A 20,301-nucleotide genomic window follows, 5' to 3' on the forward strand; every position below is an offset into this window, starting at 1 on the left:
ACCATATCCCTCTATTCCCATCCTATTCATGTATTTGTCAAGATGCCTCTTAAACGTCGCTATTGTACCTGCTTCCACCACCTCCCCTGGCAGCATGTTCCAGGCACTCACCACCCTCTGTGTAAAGAACTTGCCTCACACATCCCCTCTAAACTTTGCCCCTCTCACCTTAAACCTATGTCCCCTAGTAACTGACTCTTCCACCCTGGGAAAAAGCTTCTGACTATCCACTCTGTCCATGCCGCTCATAACTTTGTAAACCTCTATCATGTCGCCCCGCCACCTCCGTCGTTCCAGTGAAAACGATCCGAGTTTATCTAACGTCTCCTCATAGCTAATGCCCTCCAGACCAGGCAACATCCTGGTAAACCTCTTCTGTACCCTCTCCAAAGGATCCACGTCCTTCTGGTAGTGTGGCGAACAGAATTGCATGCAATATTCTAAGTGTGGCCTAACTAAAGTTCTGTACAGCTGCAGCATGACTTGCCAATTTTTATACTCTATGCCCTGACCGATGAAGGCAAGTTTGCCATATGCCTTCTTGACTACCTTATTCACCTGTGTTGCCACTTTCAGTGACCTGTGGACCTGTATGCCCAGATCTCTCTGCCTGTCAATACTTCTAAGGGTTCTGCCATTTACTGTTTACACAGTATGCTCAGTGTTGTATAACCAAGGTTCCATATTAGTTTAATATCAGCTCTTTGCTTTTTCAATTCCATTACTCTAGAAATGAACTCCAGTCCTTTGTTTATATTTTTATGGCCCTGTTAACCTGTGTTGTTACTTTAAATGATTTGTGAATCTGCCCCCTGAACCCCATTTCCCCACAATCCCATTCAGATGCTTATTTTTCAAAGTATATTTGGGAATCTTATTCTTCCAACCAAAATTCTTCATCTCACACTTAGTTCATCTGAAATTCATCTTCCATTTAAATGTCCATTGTGCATGTTTATCAATCATTAATAATGTCTTCAGGTATTTTGTTGCATTCTCATTGAAACCTACAAAATACTTAAAGGGATAGACAGGGTAGATGAAGCTAAGATGTTTCCCCTTTTTTGGGAAACCGGGGGACACAATTTCAAAATAACAGGAAAGACACTTAGGACCGAGATGGGGAGAAATTTCTTTACTCAGAGGATTGTGAATCTTTGGAATTCTCTACCCCAGAGGGCTGTAGAAGCTCAGTCATTGAGTACGTTTAAAGTCGATACTGACAGATTTTTAAATACCCATGACATAAAGGGATATGGGGATAGTTTGGAGAAAGGCATTGAAATGGATGATCAGCTATGATCATATTGAGTTATACAGCACAGAAACAGAACTTTTGGCCCTTCATATTTGTGCCAGCCATCAAGCACCTAACTATTCTAATCCCATTTTCCAGTACTTGGCCTATAGGCTTGTATGCTATGGCGTTTCAAGTGCTCATCTAAATTCTTCTTAAATGGTGTGATGGTTCCTGCCTCGACCACCTCTTCAGACAGTGCATTCCAGATTCCAACCACCCTCTGGGTGAAAATATCTTTCCTCAAATCCCCTCTAAACCTCCTTCCCCTTAGCTAAATCTATGCCCCCTGGTTATTGACCCCTCTGCTAAGGGAAAATGTTTCTTCCTATTTAATCTATCAATGCCCCTCATTATTTTGCATACCTCAATCAGATCCCCCCTCAGCCTTTTAAGGAAAACAAACCTAGCCTTTTCAGTCTCTCTTCATAGCTGAAATACTCCAGCCCAGGCAACATCCTGGTGAATCTCCTCTGCACCCTCTCCAGTGTAATCACATCCTTCCTATAGTGTGGTTCCCAGAACTGGAAACAGTACTTCAGCAGTGGCTGAACTAACGTTTAATACAGCTCCATCATAACCCCCCATATTATATGCCTCGACTAATAAAGGCAAGTATCCCATTTGCCTTCCTAACCACCTTATTTACCTGTGCTGCTGACTTTAGTGATCTATGGACTAGTTCGCCAAGTTTCCTCTGACCTTCTGTACTTCCTAGGGTCCTACCATCCATTGTATATTCCCCTGCCTTGTTAGTCCTCCAAAAATGCATCACCTCACACTTCTAAGGATTAAATTCCATTTGCCACTGCTCTGCCCATCTTACCAGCCCATCTGTATCATCCTGTAATCTAAGGCTTTCCACCTCACTATTTACGACACAATCAATTGTCATGTCATCAAGCGAACTTGCTGATCATAACTCCTATATTCACATCTAAATCATTAATATGCACTACAAACAGGAAGGGTCCCAGCACCGATCCCTGCAGTACACCACTGATCACAGGCTTCCACTCACAGAAACAACCCTCGACCATCACTCTCTACCTCCTGCTACTAAGCCAATTTTGGATCCAATTTGCCAAATTGCCCTGGATCCCATGGGCTGTTACCTTCTTAACCAATCTCCCATGTGGGACCTTATCAAAAGCCTTACTGACGTCCATGTAGACTACATCAACTGCTTTACCCTCATCTACATATCTAGTGAACACCTCGAAAAATTCGATCAAGTTTGTTAGACACGATCTCCCCAACAAAGCTGTGCTGACTATTCCGGATTAATCCCTACCTCTCCAAGTGGAGATTAATCCTGTCCCTCAGAATTTTTTCCAATAGTTTCCCAACCACTGATGTTAGACTCACCAGCCTGTAATTACCTGGTTTATCCCTACTACCCTTCTTGAATAATGGTACCATATTCGCTGTCCTCCTGTCCTCAGGTACCTCTCCTGTGGCCAGAGAGGATTTTAAAATTTATGTCAGAGCCCCTGCTATCTCCTCCCTTGCCTCACATAACTGCCTGGGATACATCTCATCTGGGCCTGGGGATTTATCCACTTTTAAGCCCACCAAAACAGCTAATATTTCCTCCCTTTCAATGCTAATATGTTCAAGTATATCGCAATCCCCCTCCCTGATCTCTACACCTACTTCGTCCTTCTCCATAGTGAACACCGATGAAAAGTAATCATTTAAAACCTCACCTATATCCTCCGGCTTCATACACAGATTGCCACTTTGTTTTCTAATGGGCCCTGGTCTTTCGTTGCTTATCTTCTTGCCCTTAATATACTTACAAAATGCCTTAGGATTTTCCTTTATCTTGTCTGCCAGTGATTTTTCATGTCCTCCTCATTACTTTTTTAGGTATCCCCCTATGCATTCTACACTCCTGTAGTGCCTCTGCTGTTTTCAGCTCTCTGAATCTGCCATAAACCTTTTTTTTCCTGATCCAATCCTCCATATCCCTTGACATCCAGGGTTCCCTGGAATTGTTGGTCCAACCCTTCACCTTAATGGGTACATATTGGCTCCTGTTGAATCGCGGAGCAGTATTGATGGGCTGAATGTCCTACTCCTGATACTATGTTTCTATGTTCCTCTGTTCTTCCTCTTTATTAACTATACTATCAACTCAGATTTGTCTGCAAATTTTGAAATTGTACTTCTGCTTCCTGAGTCCATATTGTTTATGTAAATGGTGAACGACAATGTTCCCAGCACTGATCCTTGTGGAACACCACTTCCCACCTTCCACCAATCTGAGGAAATCACAGAACTGTTACAGTGTAGAAGAAGGCTATTTGGCCCATCCTGTCCACACTGGCTGTCTGAAAGTGCAACTACTTCAGTTCCATTCCTCTGCCTTCTCCCCATAACCCTGCACATTCTTCCTTTTCATATAACTGTCCAATTCCCTTTAAATGCTTCAATTAAGCCTACCTCCACCACTTTCTCAGGCAGTACATTCCAGATCTTAACCACTCGCTGCATGAAAAAGCTTTTCCTCATGTCACTTTTGCTTCTCTGACCAGTTACTTTAAATCTGTGCCCTCTTGTTCTCGATCCTTTCACAAGTGGGAACAGTTTCTCTCTATCTACTCTGTCCAGAACCCTCATGATTTTGAATACCTCGATCAAATCACCTCTCAGCCTTCTCTTCTCCAAGGAAAATAGTCCTACCTTCTCCCATCTAACTTCATAACTGAAGTTTCTTGTCCCTGGAACCATTCTCATGATTCTCTTCTGTACTCTCTCCAATGCCCTCATGTCTTTCCTCAAGTGCGGTGCCCAGAATTGGACGCAATGCTGCAGCTGAGGGTGAACTAGTGTCCTATAGAAGTTCAACATAACTTGCCTGCTCTTGTACTCTATGCCTCTAATAATAAAGCCCAGGATACTGTTTGCTTTATTAATTGCTCTCTCAACCTGTCCTGCCACCTTTAATGACTTATGCCCATATACACCTCGGTCCCTCTGTTCCTGCACCCTTTTTAGAATTGTGCCGTTTCTTCTATATTGTCTCTCCATGTTCTTCCTACCAAAGTGAATGACCTCACATTTCTTTGCATTGAACTTCATTTGGCATCTGTCTGCCAGTTCCACCAACTTGTCTAGGTACTTTTTAATATAAAATAAAAACAAGAAATGCTGGAACCACTCAGCAGGTCTGGCAGCATCTGTGGAAAGAGAAGCAGAGTTAACGTTTCGGGTTAGTGACCCTTCGTCAGAAGGTACTTTTCATAGGGACTTTTTAAGTTCTACCCTATTCTCCTCACAGTTCATAATGCATCCAAGTTTCGTATCATCTGCAAACTTTGAAATTGTACCCTGTACACCAAAGTCCAGATCATCAATATATGTCAGGAAAAGCAAGGGTCCTAACACTGATCCCTGGGGAACTCCACTAAAAACCTTCCTCCAGCCCAAAAAACATCCATTAACCACTGCTCTTTGTTTCCTATCACTCAACCAATTCCATATCCAGGTTGTTACTGTCCCTTTTATTCCATGAGCTATAATTTTGCTCACAAGTCTGTTGTGTGGTACTGTATCAAATGACTTTTGAAAGTCCATGTGCACCACATCAACAGCATTGCCTTCATCAGCCCTCTCTGTTACCTCCAAAAAAAACTCAATAAGGTTTGTTAACGACAGAAATGTGGAGGTTGTTGAGGGAGCACTTGCTATGACTGCTGGATAGGTTTGTCCCGATGAGGCAAGGAAGGGATGATAGGGTGACGGAACCTTGGATTACAAGAGATGTGGAACAGCTAGTCAAGAGGAAGAAGGAAGCTTACTTAAAGGTGAGGAAGCAAGGATCAGACAGGGCTCTGGAGGGTTACAAAGTAGCCAATAAGGAACTGAAGAATGGACTTAGGAGAGCTAGAAGGGGACATGAAAAAGTCTTGGCGAGTAGGATTAAGGAAAATCCCAAGGCGTTCTACACTAATGTGAGGAACAAGAGGATGGCCAGAGTGAGGGTAGGGCCGATCAGGGATAGTGGAGGGAACTTGTGCCTGGAGTCAGAGGAGGTAGGGGAAGTCCTTGATGAATACTTTGCTTCAGTATTCACTAGTGAGAGGGACGTTGTCGTTTGCGAGGACAGCGTGAAACGGGCTGATATGCTCGAACAGGTTGATGCTAAGAAGGAGGATGTGCTGGAAATTTTCAAAGACATGAGGATAGGTAAGTCCCCGGGGCCAGACGGGATATACCCAAGGTTATTACGGGAAGTGAGGGAAGAGATTGCCGCGCCTTTGGCGATGATCTTTGCGTCCTCACTGTCCACTGGAGTAGTACCAGATGATTGGATGGTGGCAAATGTTATTCCCTTGTTCAAGAAAGGGAATAGGGATAACCCTGGGAATTACAGACCAGTCAGTCTTATGTCAGTGGTGGGCAAATTATTGGAGAGGATTCTGAGAGATAAGATTTATAATTATTTGGAAAAGCATAGTTTGATTAGAGATAGTCAGCATGGCTTTGTGAGGGGCAGGTCATGCCTCACAAGCCTTATTGAATTCTTTGAGGATGTGACAAAACACATTGATAAAGGAAGAGCAGCGGATGTGGTGTATATGGATTTTAGCAAGGTGTTTGATAAGGTTCCTCATGGTAGGCTCATTCAGAAAGTAAGGAGGCATGGGATACAGGGAAATTTGGCTGTCTGGGTACAGAATTGGCTGGCCCATAGAAGACAGAGGGTGGTAGTAGATGGAAAGTATTCAGCCTGGAGCTCGGTGACCAGTGGTGTTCCACAGGGATCTGTTCTGGGACCTCTGCTCTTTGTGATTTTTATAAATGACTTGGATGAGGAAGTGGAAGGCTGGGTTAGTAAGTTTGCCGATGACACAAAGGTTGCTGGAGTTGTGGATAGTGTGGAGGGCATTTGTAGGTTGCAACGGGACATTGACAGGATGCAGAGCTGGGCTGAGAAGTGGCAGATGGAGTTCAACCTGGAAAAGTGTGAAGTGATTCATTTTGGAAGGTTGAATTTGAATGCAGAATACAGGCTTAAAGACAGGAGTCTTGGTAGTGTGGAGGAACAGAGGGATCTTGGGGTCCACGCCCATAGATTCCTCAAAATTGCCACCTAAGGTTGTTAAGAAGGCATATGGGATGTTGGCTTTCATTAACAGGGGGATTGAGTTTAAAAGCCGCGAGGTTATGCTGCACCTCTATAAAGCCCTGGTTAGACCACACTTGGAATACGGTGTTCACTTCTGGTCGCCTCATTATAGGAAGGATGTGGAAGCTTTAGAGAGGTTGCAGAGGAGATTTACCAGGATGCTGCCTGGACTGGAGGGCATGTCTTATGAAGAAAGATTGAGGGAGCTAGGGCCTTTCTCATTGGAGCAAAGAAGGATGAGAGGTGACTTGATAGAGGTGTACAAGTTGATGAGAGGCATAGATAGAGTGGATAGCCAGAGACTTTTTCCCAGGGTGGAAAGGGCTATCACTGGGGGCATAATTTTAAGGTGATTGGAGGAAGGTTTAGGGGAGATGTCAGAGGCAGGTTCTTTACACAGAGAGTGGTGAGTGTGTGGAATGCACTGCCAGCGGTGGTAGTAGAAGCAGATACATTAGGGACATTTAAGCGACTCTTGGATGATAGTAGAATGAAGGGTATGTAGGTAGTTTGATCTTAGAGTACGTTGAAGGGTCGGCACAACATTGTGGGCCGAAGGGCCTGTACTGTGCTGTACTGTTCTATGTTCTATGTTAAACATGATTTTCCCTGGAGGGACATCGGGAGAACACACAGGACAGCTGGAGGGACAACGTCAGTAGAGCATGCAGGACAGCTGGAGGGGCAACATCGGGAGAACATGCAGGACAGCTGGAGGGACAACATCGGGAGAACACACAGGACAGCTGGAGGGACAACATCTCCACGTTTTATCACTTTAGATTTGCAAGAAATAGATTGCATGACCGGTTTGCGGAACACCTCCGCTCAGTCCGCAAGCAGGACCCTGAGCTTCCGGTTGCTTGCCATTTCAACACTCCCCCCTGCTCTCATGCTCACATCTCTATCCTGGGATTGCTGCAGTGTTCCAGTGAACATCAACGCAAGCTCGAGGAACAGCATCTCATTTACCGATTAGGCACACTACAGCCTGCCGGACTGAGCATTGAGTTCAATCGTTTCAGAGCATGCCGGCCCCCCATTTTACTTTTATTTTTAGTTATTTTTTTCTTTTTTACATTTTTTACAAAATTTTTTCTGTTTATTTCATTACATCTTGGTTTGCTCAGTTTGCTTACCCACTGTTTTTTTTCATGTTTGTACTTGCTGCTGTTCAACTTTCAGTCCGTTAACACCCTATTTGTCCTAATACTTTGTCTTTCAACACACCATTAACACATTGTTTGCCTTTGCTCCATGACCTTTTGGTCAGCTCTGTGGTCTTGTCCAATCTACACCTTCTCCTTTGTTATCTTTTGCCCCACCCCTGGCTCACTTGCTTATAACCTTTGACATTTCTAATATTTGCTAGTTCCGAAGAAGGGTCACTGACCCGAAATGTTAACTCTGCTTCTCTTTCCACAGATGCTGCCAGACCTGCTGAGTGGTTCCAGCATTTCTTGTTTTTATTTCTGAATGAAGGAAGAGTGGGAGCATCAGTCAGTGTGATATCAAAATGAGTGTGGGTCACGAACCGGAGTGAAACACCTGACCCCATTGACCATGTATGACTGGGAGTATCTGTCAGAGTGAAATTGTACTGAGTGTGGGTCACTAATCGGAGTGGAACACTTGATCCAAGTGACCATGTATTACTGGGCATATCTGTCACTGTGGAATTGTACTGAGTACAATTTGTACAATCCAATTCTACTGTGAAATCATTGATTTCAGGAATCTGATCTCTCCGTTCTGTTGTGTTTAATTTCCATTTTTTTGTTAAAACTTGGGCATGTATATTACAAATATAAAAGAATTTTATGGATATTTAAACATCTGGAGATAGCTGAACTTGATGGATTTTTTTTTTAAAGGTCAACATGAGATTCCTGGTTTTGAGCATGAAAGAAATCCTGGATAAAAGTGATTTCCAGTAAAAATAGTAGGGGGTTTGAATTAAGAGTTATTCTTTATTGTGGCATGAAAGAATATATTGCTGGCATGAGACTTGCTGGGAAAAGTTAGTTTCAGTTTGAACTGTTAAAATCCACTGGTTTTGGACTAAAGCAGACTTTTGGAATTTGATATGGACCTGCCAGGAGTTCAGATGAAAATTGTTTCCTCTCTTTGAAGAATCCCTGTTCTTGAAAAGCAAAAGGTTGCATGAAGTTGTACTGTTACCTCCTGTGTTGTTGAAGACATCTTGAATGATTGCAGAACCCTTGCATCTTAAATAAATGGACTTTGCATCGAATGTTTAAGAACTGACACCTCTGTTGCTGCACCCCAATGGAAGATTTATGTGAAGTCTTTTGCAGTTGATTGGTTTTGAATGCCGACCCAAAACAGACTGTTCATCAGCCATGCCTGGAACGACTCTGAGTGGCATACAAATATTCGACTTTGGTACACCTTGACAAAACAAAAGACTTCCATCTCTTTAGAGTTAAAGTTTTTTTTATTCCTTCGATTTCTTTGGATACAAACATACGCTTTTCCCAGCTAACCGGTTTTTGTATGTATGAGAGTGAGGGCGAGTGATATAAAAATGCACAGCTTTAATATTTCAAGTTGCATATATATGTATGTATGTATGTGTATGAAGAGATATATATATATATATATATATGTATATATAGATAATTTTGTTTATTAAAGAAACCTGGTTGGTGTGCTTTATTCTGGGCACAAATAGAGTTTCTGATTGGCTGTTTCAGTAAGTGAGAAAATTTATTGATATGCTGTGACCTGTGGAGAAGTGGGACTGAATTAACAGTGCACTCCTTCCATCTCAGTCAGGTCAATTCTATGAAGCTGCCTTTGTGTTTTAACAATGTAGTTCATTGCAAAGTGGTCATTGCTGATGTTTGGTAATAAGTGTATGTGAAATGTCTTGCTATTGCTCTGTCTCCTATTGAACTGCTCCAACAGAAACCTACTGAGAGTGAAACAGCAAGACAGCACAGTGTCAGCATTCTCATCCTGTGTATAATGACATTTCTTACTCTGAGTATAGTTACTGCAAACACTTTAGTGATTTTAGTGATGATTAATCCCCTTCCCCCAACATGGTCCTGAGAATCTATGGGTCATGAGTGGTAAATTGTATTATCTGTCTATTGCACAGGATGAATATTGGGCTGTGTTTATTGAATCGTCCACTTCTGTAACTGATTATGGTTTGACGGATCAGTTCTTGTCTATGATTCATAGTCTCGACACATGTAACCTGTATCAATCCCTGTCCTTGGCTCAGTGAGGTGTGTCCCTGTGAGGAGAGACACCTATAACTGATGAACAGACATATTGGGTTTTCAGTGTACAGAGATCAGACTGAGGGCAGTAAGTAATAACATCAGTAAATTGTTAATGATAAAATAAATATTGCACTTCTCTCAGTTCTGGTATAATTCTGGTTAAAGTAATTGTACCTTCTCCAGTGCATCAATATCCTTCCCGAGTCCATATTGTTTCTGTAAATGGTGAACGACGATGTTCCCAGTGCTGATCCCTGTGGAACACCACTTCCCACCTTCCACCAATCTGAGGAAATCCCTTTAACCCCTACTCCCTGTTTTCTGTTTCTGTAGCCAGCTCACTGTCCATTCTGCTGCTTGTCCCCTAACTCCACTTGCTCTGAGATTAGTCATGAGTCTGCTGTGTGGTCACTTATCGAAGACCTTTAGAAAATCAATGTATATTACATCATCTATATTAGTCTTATCCACTCTTTCTGATATTATTTAAAGAATTTAATAAGGTTGGTCAAGTATGACATTTGTTTTAGAATATGTGTTGATGACTGTTACGTTATGTGTTTCTAGATGTTTCTCAGTTACATCTTTGAATAAGGATTCCATTATTATTTCTATCACTGATATTGTGCTAACTGGTCTGCAGTTTGTTAGACTTGTTCTATGTTCTAATGATTATTAATGAACAGAAACTCGTGCTTCTGCTATCTCCACCTTTGTTTTTTGATATGTTATTCACTATTATTTGACAGTTTCGTTCCTCCTCTCAGAGATCTCACTCCCTTCTTCAGGCTTCCTCATCCTCCTTCCTCATCCACTGGGACATTCTGGCCCTGAGTGTCCCACAACACAAGAGACTTCCTTCCTTCTGAGCTCGGAGCTGTGCTGCAGAATTCCATTTACATTTCTGTCCATGTCAGTCTGCCCCTCTCTGCTCCAAAGTCCAGTAAACCCGAGCTCTCCTTAAACTCACAGTGGATGGGATCTTGCTTGACATACAAAATGGCTGTTTCCCGGCCAGTTTCCCTCCAAGATATCCTGCTGGTACATTCTGAGGACCCCCTTTGGAATTGATTCATTTTGATTAATTCACTCACAATTGCTGCTGGCTCTTGACTGGAAATGAAAACCCTCACAAGTTCCTGATCCTGATCTCTGCACGGGGACCTTGTTGTAAAGTATAGGTGCGTGGACCTCGAGTGTAAACATTGGGATATTCCACACTCTGATGTTGTCACTCTGGGAGCTGTGTGGGTCCTAGCGATGCTGCCTTTGTGTAGGATATGTGGACCATTCTTTGTTCCAATCCTACTCAGCTCCCCTCCTTCACATATTTTTCCGTTACTTTGATGACTGTGCTGGTGTCATTTCCTTCTTTTGTCTTGAACTGGAAATGACATCAACTTTGCTTCTAATTTCCATCTCTCCCTCGTCTTCACATGGTCCGTCTCTGACACTTCCCTTCCCTGTCCCGACTTCTCCACCTCCATTTCAGGGGATTGGCTGTCCACCAATATCTACTATAATCCCACTGACTCCCACAGCTACCATGATTATACTTTCTCCCACCCGGCTTCCTGGAAAGACTGTTCCATTCTCCCAGTTTCTCCACCTCCGTTCCATCTGTTCTGACGATGCTACCTTCCACACTAGTACTTCTGAAATGTCTTCATTATTCCTCGGCCGAGGATTCCCCTCCACTGTGGTTAACAGGGCACTCGACTATGTCCATCCCATTTCCCACATTACTGCCTTCACTCCTTCCCTCCCTGCCAGAACCTCGATAAGATTCCCCTTGTCCTCACCTTCCACCCCACCAGCCTCCATGTTCAACACATCATCCTCCAACATTTCTGCCATATCCAGCTAAGTTCAACATCAAACATATATTCTGCTCCCCTCCCTTCCCCCCACTCATTGTGACACCCTGATCCACTCCTCAATCACCCCCAACATCAGCTCCTCTTCCCCAGGTACCTTCCAGTGCAAGCACAGGAGATGTAACACCTGCCCTTCAACTCCCCCCTTCCCATTGTCCAAGTCCCCAAACACTCCTTCCAGGTGAAACAGTGATGGAATCTCCTAGACATTGGGAGAGGAGCAAACACAGATTGAGTGACTGCTTTGCTGAACTCATCCATTCAGTCTGCAAGTGTGACCCTGAGCTTCTGGTCACTTGTCAGTTTAATTCTACATCCCACTCCCACTCTGACCTCTCTATCTCCGACCTCCTCCACACTTCCACTGAAGTTCAATGAGGAAAAGCACTGGATTTTCAGTTTGGCATTTTATTGCCTGTCAAAGTCAACACTGAGATTAAAAACTTCAGATTATAACCATTGCTCCCACTTTCTGCGATGGCCTGTGCTGGGAATGGAGGATGGCTACAACAGAGCCACTGGGAGTGGAGGGGGTGTGGACTGGTGCTTGGGGTGAGGATCCCCTATTGGTACACAGCTGGCAGGCTGGTCCACATGCCTGGGGTCTACCCACCATTCTCCATCACTTTTCCGGGGCACTGGAGCCTTCTCCTCTTTGCCAGATTTTCCATGCTCCCCTCCCCTTCTGTTATTCTGCTGTAACCATTTCCATCTCCTCTGGACCCATCCTCTGTTTCTTTAATTGTCCCATTCACCTTCCCTTTTATCATTGAATCACTCCTGCCCTCCACTCGATCAGAGACCCTCCCTTTTGTTCTTTCCTCCCCCGATACCCCACTATTCTCCGACTGCCTGATTGCGTTAAAACTGTTAATCTCGAATATCTTCCAGTCCTGATGAAAGCCTATCAGCTGAAACATTAACTCGGTTTCTCTCTCCACAGATGCTGCCTGACCTGCTGAGTGTTTTCAACATTCTCCTATTTTTATCAGATTTACAGCAGTTTCAGTATTTTGTTTTTACTCCAATGTTTATTCCTGGATATTAACAGGGGTGAGTGACATAGGTGGGGAGCGGAGTTTCAGAGTTTTATCTCCACAGACTGCCTCTTTTATCCTTGACAGGTTCCCCGACCTGAAGTCAGCCTGATTGACAGGCTTGGCTTCCAAACGGGCAGGGCGGACTCTTTATTTATTCATTCATGGGATGTGGGCGACGCTGGCCTTGCCAGCATTTATTGCCCATCCCTAATTGCCCTTGAGAAGGTGGTGGTGAGCTGCCTTCTTGAACAGCTGCAGTCCATTCGGGGTAGGTATACCCACAGTGCTGTTAGGAAGGGAGTTCCAGGATTTTGACCCAGCAACAATGAAGGAACGGCGATATAGTTCCAAGTCAGGATGGTGTGTGACTTGGAGGGGAAATTGCAGGTGGTGGTGTTCCCATGTATTTCTGCCCTTGTCCTTCTAGTTGGTAGAGGTCACAGGTTTGGAAGGTGCTGTCTAAGGAGCCTTGGTGCGTTGCTGCAGTGCATCTTTTTAATGCTACACACTGCTACCACTGTGTGTCGGTGGTGGAGGGAGCGAATGTTTGTAGATGGGGTGTCGATCAAGCGGGCTGCTTTGTCCTGGATGGTGTCGAGCTTTTTGAGTGTTGTTGGAGCTGCACCTATTTAGGCAAGTGGAGAGTATTCCATCATACTGCTGACTTGTGCCTTGTAGATGGTGGACAGGCTTTGGGGAGTCAGGAGGTGAGTTACTCGCCTCACGATTCATAGCCTCTGACCTGCTCTTGTAAACACACTATTTATATGGCTACTCCAGTTCAGTTACTGGTCAATGGTAACCCGCAGGATATTGGTAGTGGGGGATTCCTTGATGGTAATGCTGTTGCTTGTCAAGGGGAGATGGTTAGATTCTGTCTTTTTGGAGATGGTCATTGCCTTGCACTTGTGTGGCGCGAATATTACTTGCCACTTATCAGCCCAAGCCTGGATATTGTCCAGGTCTTGCTGCATTTCTACACGGAATGCTTCAGTATCTGAGGAGTCATGAATGGTGCTGAACATTGTGCAATCATGAGCAAACATCACCACTTCTGACCTTATGATTGAAGGAAGGTCATTCATAAAACAGCTGAAGATGGTTGGGAGCATGAGCGGACCCCCGTTTTACTTTTAGTTATTTTTTCTTCTTTTTGATTTTTTTTGTGGTTTTATTTTATTTTATCTTAGTTTGTTCAGTATGCCTACCCACTGTTTTTTTTTTATATTTGTACTTGCTTCAGTAAAACTTCAGTTTTCAGTCTGTTAACACCCTATCTGTACTAATGCTTTGTCTTTCAACACACCATTAACATCTTCTTTGCCTTTGCTCCATGACCTTCTGGTCGTTTTTCTCTGTGACTTTGTCCTATCTACACCTTCTCCTTTGTTATTGCTTGCCCCACCCCTGCTTTACTTGTTTAAAACCTTTCACATTTCTAATATTTGCCAGTTCTGAAGAAGGTTCACTGACCTGAAACGTTAACTCTGCTTCTCTCTCCACAGATGCTGCCAGACCTGCTGAGTATTTCCAGCATTTCTTGTTTTTAATCGAAGATGGTTGGGCCTAGGACACTACCCTAAGGATCTCCTGCCGTGATGTCCTGGACCTGAGATGATTGACCTCCAATAACCACAAACATCTTCCTTTGCACTAGTTATGACTCCAACCAGTGAAGAATTTTCCCCCTGATTCCCATTGACTTCAGTTATACTCGGGCTCCTTGATGCCATACTCTGTCAAATGCTGCCTTGATGTCAAGGGCAGTCACTCTCACCTCACCTCTTCAGTTCAGCTCTTTTGTCCATGTTTGAACCAAGGCTCTAATGAGCTCAAGAACTGAGTGGCCCTGGCGGAATCCAAGCTGAGCATCACTGAGCAGGTTATTGCTATGCAAGTGCTGCTTGATAGTACTGTTGATGACACCTTCCATCACTTTACTGATGATTGAGAGTACACGTGACTCCAGGATTATATGTTGTCTCCCTGGTGCTATGGTCAAGGATATCACGGAGCGGCTACAGGACATTCTGAAGGAGGAGGGGGAGCAGTCAGAGGTCGTGGTACACATTGGTACCAACAACATAAGGAGAAAGTGGGAAGAGGTCCTGCAACAAGAATTTAGGGAGTTAGATAGCAAATTAAAAAGCAAAACCTCAAAGGTTGTAATCTCTGGATTACACCCGGTGCCACATGCTAGTGAGTATAGGAATAGGAGGACAGGGCAGATGACTGTGTGGCTGAGGAGTTGGTGCAGGAGGGAGGCCTTTAGTTTCCTGGACCACTGCATCTATTTCTGGCAAAGGTGGGACCTATAGAAGTTGGACGGGTTGCTCCTGAACTGGAATGGGACCAACATCCTTGCTGGGATGTTTGCTAGTGCTGTTTTGGAGGTTGGTGGGGGTGGGGGGTGGGGTGCGGTTAAACTAATCTGGCAGAGGAATGGGATACAGAGTGGAGGTACAGTAGGGGGTGATGAACAGTCAAATATAGAAGAGAAACTGAGTCATTCTGGAAGGCAGAGCAAATATAGACCTGTTGAGGCACAAGTGAAAAATGTAAGGCTGGATTGCATATACTTTAATGCAAGGAGTCTTACTAATAAGGCAGATGAATTAAGGGCATTGATTAGCACATGGGATTATGATATTATTGCTATCACAGAGACATGGTTGAGGGAGGGACAGGACTGCCAACTCAATATTCCAGGGTATAGAATCTTCAGGCGCAACAGGGGAGGGGATAAAAGAGGAGGTGGCATTGCACTGTTGATCAAGGAGTTCATTTCTGCAGTAAGGAGGGAAGACATCTTGGAAGGTTCCTCAAATGAGGCCATTTGGGTAGAATTTAAAAACAAAAAGGGGGCAATCACTTGGCTGGGCGTGTACTGCAGGCCTCCAAACAGTCAGGGAGAGATAGAGGAGCAGATATGGAAGCAAATCCCAGAGAGGTGTAAAAATAATAGGGTTATAATGGTAGGAGATTTCAACTTCCCCAGTATCAACAGTGATAGTCTTAGTGCAAAAGGCTTAAAGAGGGGAGCGGAATTCTTAAAATGCGCACAGGAAAGCTTTTTGAGCCAGTACGTAGAAAGTCCTACAAGAGAAGGGGCAGGACTAATCCTAATCCTAGGGAATGAAGCTGGACAAGTGGTAGAAGTGTCAGTGAGGGAGCATTTCGGGATAGTGACCATAACTCTACGATTTAAGTCAGTTATGGAAAAGGGCAAAGATGAGCCAGAAATAAAGGTACTGAATTGGGGGAAGGCCGATTTCAATCTGTTAAAACAGGATCTGGCCAAAGTGGACTGGGAGTAACTACTTGTCGGAAAGTCTACGTCAGACCAGTGAGAGTCAAAGAGGAAATAGTGAGGGTTCAAAGCCAACATGTACCCGTTAAGGTGAAGGGTAGGACCAACAAGTTCAGGGAACCCTGGATGTCAAGGGATATAGATTATTGGATCAGGGAAAAAAAGGAGGCTTATGGAAGATTCAGAGCGCTGAAAACAGCAGAGGCACTAAAGGAGTATAGAAAGTGTCGGGGAGGTACTTAAAAAAAAGTAATTAGTAGAGCAAAGAGGGGACATGAAAAAATATTGGTGGGAAAGATAAAGGAAAATCCTAAGGCATTTTATAAGTATATTAAGGGCAAGAAGATAAGCAGGGAAACAGTAGGGCCCATTAGGGGCCAAAGTGGCAATCTGTGTGTTGAGGCCGAGACATAGGTGAGGTTTTAAATGATTACTTTTCATCTGCGTTCACCATGGAGAAGGACGATGTAGGTGTAGAGATCATGGAGGGGGATTGCGATATACTCAAACATATTAGCATTGAAAGGGAGGAAGTATTAGATGTTTTAATGGGCTTGAAAGTGGATAAATCCCCAGGCCCAGATGAGATGTATCCCAGGCTGTTATGTGATGCAAGGGAGGAGATAGCAGGGGATCTGACACAAATTATCAGATCCTCTTTGGCCACAGGAGAGGTGCCAGAGAACTGGAGGACAGCGAATATGGTACCATTATTCAAGAAGGGTAGTAGGGATAAACCAGGTAATTACAGGCCGGTGAGTCTAACATCAGTGGTTGGGAAACTATTGGAAAAAATTCTGAGGGACAGGATTAATCTCCACAAGGAGAGGCAGGGATTAATCAGGAATAGTCAGCACAGCTTTGTCAGGGGGAGATTGTGTCTAACTAACTTGATTGAATTTTTCGAGGAGGTGATTAGATGTGTAAGTTTAGTTTAGTTTAGAGATACAGCACTGAAACAGGCCCTTCGGCCCACCGAGTCTGTGCCGACCATTAACCACCCATTTATACTAATCCTACACTAATTCCATATTCCTACCACATCCCCACCTGTCCCTATATTTCCCTACCACCTAGCTATACTCGGGCTATACTATAATGGCCAATCAACCAGCAAGTCTTTGGCATGTGGGAGGAAACCGGAGCACCCGGAGGGGCCCATGCAGACACAGGGAGAACTTGCAAACTCCACACAGGCAGTACCCAGAATTGAACCCGGGTCGCTGAAGCTGTGAGGCTGCAGTGCTAACCACTGCGCCACTCATGGAGATGAGGGTAAAGCAGTTGAGGTAGTCTACATGGACTTCAGTAAGGCTTTTGATAAGGTCCCGCATGGGAGATTGGTTAAGAAGCTAAGAGCCCATGAGATCCAGGGCAATTTGGCAAATTGGATCCAAAATTGGCTTAGCGGCAGGAAACAGAGTGTAATGGTCGAGGGTTGTTTTTGCGAGTGGAAGCCTGTGACCAGTGGTGTACCACAGGGATCGATGCTGGGACTGACTTAATGATTTAGATGTGAATATAGGAGGTATGATCAGTAAGTTCGCAGATGACACGAAAATTGGCAGTGTCGTAAATAGTGAGGAGAAAAGCCTTAGATTACAAGACGATTATAGATGGGCTGGTAAGATGGGTGGAGCAGTGGCAAATGGAATTTAATCCTGAGATGTGTGAGGTGATGCATTTTTGGAGGACTAACAAGGCAAGGGAATATACAATGGATGGTAGGACCCTAGGAAGTACAGAAGGTCAGAGGAACCTTGGTGTACTTGTCCGTAGATCACTGAAGGCAGCAGCAAAGGTAGATAAGGTGGTTAGGAAGGCATATGGGATACTTGCCTTTATTAGTCGAGGCATAGAATAGAAGAACAGGAAGGTTATATAAAACGCTGGTTAGGCCACAGCTGGAGTACTGTGTACTGTTCTGGGCACCACATTATAGGAAGGAAGTGCTTGCACTGGAGAGGGTACAGAGGAGATTCACCAGGATGTTGCCTGGGCTGGAGGATTTCAGCTATGAAGAGAGACAGAAAAGGCTAGGGTTGTTTTCCTTAGAGCAGAGAAGGCTGAGGGGGGACATGATTGAGGTAGACAAAATTATGAGGAACATTGATAGGTTGGATATGAAGAGACTTTTTCCCTTAGCGGAGAGGTCAATAACCAAGGGGCATAGATTTATGGTAAGGGGAAGGAGGTTTCGAGGGGATTTGAGGAAAAATATTTTCACCCGGAGCGTGGTTGGAATCGGGGACGCACCTCCTGAAGGGGTGCTAGAGGCAGGAACACTCACAACATTTAAGAAGTATTTAGGTGAGCAATTGAATGATCATAGCATGCAAGGCTGCGGGCCAAGTTCTGGAAAATGGGATTAGAGTAGTTAGGTGCTTGATGGCCGGCACAGACACGATGGGCCGAAGGGCCTGTTTCTGTGCTACCTAACTCTATGACTCCATGACACTGATGGAGCGGTAATTGGCTGGCTTGGACATGTCCTGCTTTTTGTATACAGGACATACACTGGCAATTTTCCACATTGCCGGGTAGATGCCAGTGTTGTAGCTTTATTGGAACAGCTTGGCTAGGGGCACGGCAAGTTCTGGAGCACAGATCTTCAGTACTATTGCTGGTATATTGTCAGGGCCCAGAGTGTTTACAGTATCCAGTGCCTTCATTCGTTTCTTGATATCACGCGGAGTGAATCGAGTTGACTGAAGTCTGGCATCTGTGATGTTGGGGACTTCAGGAGGAGGTCGAGATGAATCATCAACTCGGCACTTCACCTGAAGATTGTTGCAAATGCTTCAGCCTTATCTTTCATACTGATGTGCTGGACTCCCCCATCATTGTGGATGGGGAAGTTTGTGGAGCCATCTCCTCCAGTTTGTTGTTTAATTGTCCACCACCATTCACGGCTGGATGTGACAGGACTGCAGAGCTTAGATCTGATCCATTGGTTATGGGATCGCTTAGCTCTATCGCATGCTGCTTATGCAGTTTGGCATGCAGATAGTCCTGTGTTGCAGCTTCACCAGGTTAACACTTCAAATCCTGTCCTTACTGTCTGGGTCAGATACGGAGAATGTTTGATCAGTAATTTCCAGTCTCTTTTCCCTTCTCTCTCTTACAGTTAATTTACTGGCAATTGTGATCCTGTCCCGGGGAAAGTGCGGTCTCTCCACCTGCACCACTCGCTACCTGGTGGCCATGGCAACGGCGGATCTACTGGTCATTATCACTGAGGTCATACTGTGGACGATCAGTTTTTATTATTTCCGTGGATCTTTCCTAAATATCACCCCTGTGTGTAGTGTTAACATTGTCCTGATTCGTGCAGCCACAGACTGTTCTGTCTGGTTCACAGTCACTTTCACCTTTGATCGATTTGTGGCCATTTTTTGCCAGAAACTGAAAACAAAATATTGCACCAAGAAAACTGTGGCTGTGGTTCTAGCAACAACCTGTATTCTGCTCTGTTCAAAAAACATTCCCTTCTACTTTGCATATGAACCTGGAGAGATAATCGACAACGTGCCGTTTTTCTGTTACACAAAGCCAAGCTATTATATTGAGCCCGGATGGGTGGGATTTGATTGGTTTGAGACAGTTTTAACCCCATTGCTCCCATTCGCTTTAATCCTGTTGCTCAACACTCTGACAGTCAGACACATTTTAGTGGCCAGTCGAGTCCGTAAGGGACTGAGGGGTCAGAGCAAGGGAGAGAATCGCAGTGACCCAGAGATGGAGAGCAGAAGGAAGTCTGTGATTTTACTCTTCACCATATCCGGCAACTTCATACTTCTGTGGTTGGTGCATGTTATAGAATTCTTCTATTATCACGTTACAGGAACAGATCAGAGGGATTACACTGATTCTGAATATATACTTCAAGAAGTCGGATGGATGCTGTTGAATTTAAGTTGCTGCACGAACACATTTATTTATGTGGTGACTCAGTCCAAGTTCAGAGAGCAGGTCAAGAGCGCGGTGAAATATCCAGTTACATCAATTATTCAATTAATGAATAAACAAAATAACTGAGAACAGCCCAGAGGTGCGTCCCAGTGTTTCTCACCCATGAATGGAATATTTATCCCCAATAGGAAAGAGGTGACCAACAGCTGGATGGCCTGTAATACACTGGCCGGGGGTGGGGGTCACACATGGCAAAAAGCAGGGAGGTGGCAAGCACACATTAGGGAGGTGACCTTTGGAGCAGTGAACATAAAGCGGGCCGGAGGAGACTCAGTGCCCTGCAGGAGAGGAGGGGAAACAGCCGCCCTAGTCTCTCCACCACCTCCATTGATTACATTCTAAGTTCCTGACATCTACTCAGAAAACAAAACTTGTTCTCACAAAAGCAAAATGCTACAGAAACTGAAAAGA

The 20,301-nt window shown here is 44.3% G+C and overlaps 1 protein-coding gene and 1 pseudogene across 1 annotated transcript; one reads left to right on the forward strand and one right to left on the reverse strand.

The window, feature by feature from the left end:
• The window catches only part of LOC137345744 (nuclear factor 7, brain-like), a 61,519-nt pseudogene that overhangs the window by 17,456 nt on the left and 23,762 nt on the right, over positions 1 to 20,301 (reverse strand).
• Positions 19,054 to 19,956, forward strand: LOC137346004 (probable G-protein coupled receptor 139; the record flags this gene model as incomplete). The annotated part of the gene is made up of 1 exon (XM_068009306.1): positions 19,054 to 19,956. A coding segment is annotated over one exon (903 nt), but the record flags the coding sequence as incomplete, so codon positions are not given.

This window comes from Heterodontus francisci, chromosome 29 (assembly GCF_036365525.1).
Source record: "Heterodontus francisci isolate sHetFra1 chromosome 29, sHetFra1.hap1, whole genome shotgun sequence".
Classification (NCBI taxonomy): domain Eukaryota; kingdom Metazoa; phylum Chordata; class Chondrichthyes; order Heterodontiformes; family Heterodontidae; genus Heterodontus; species Heterodontus francisci.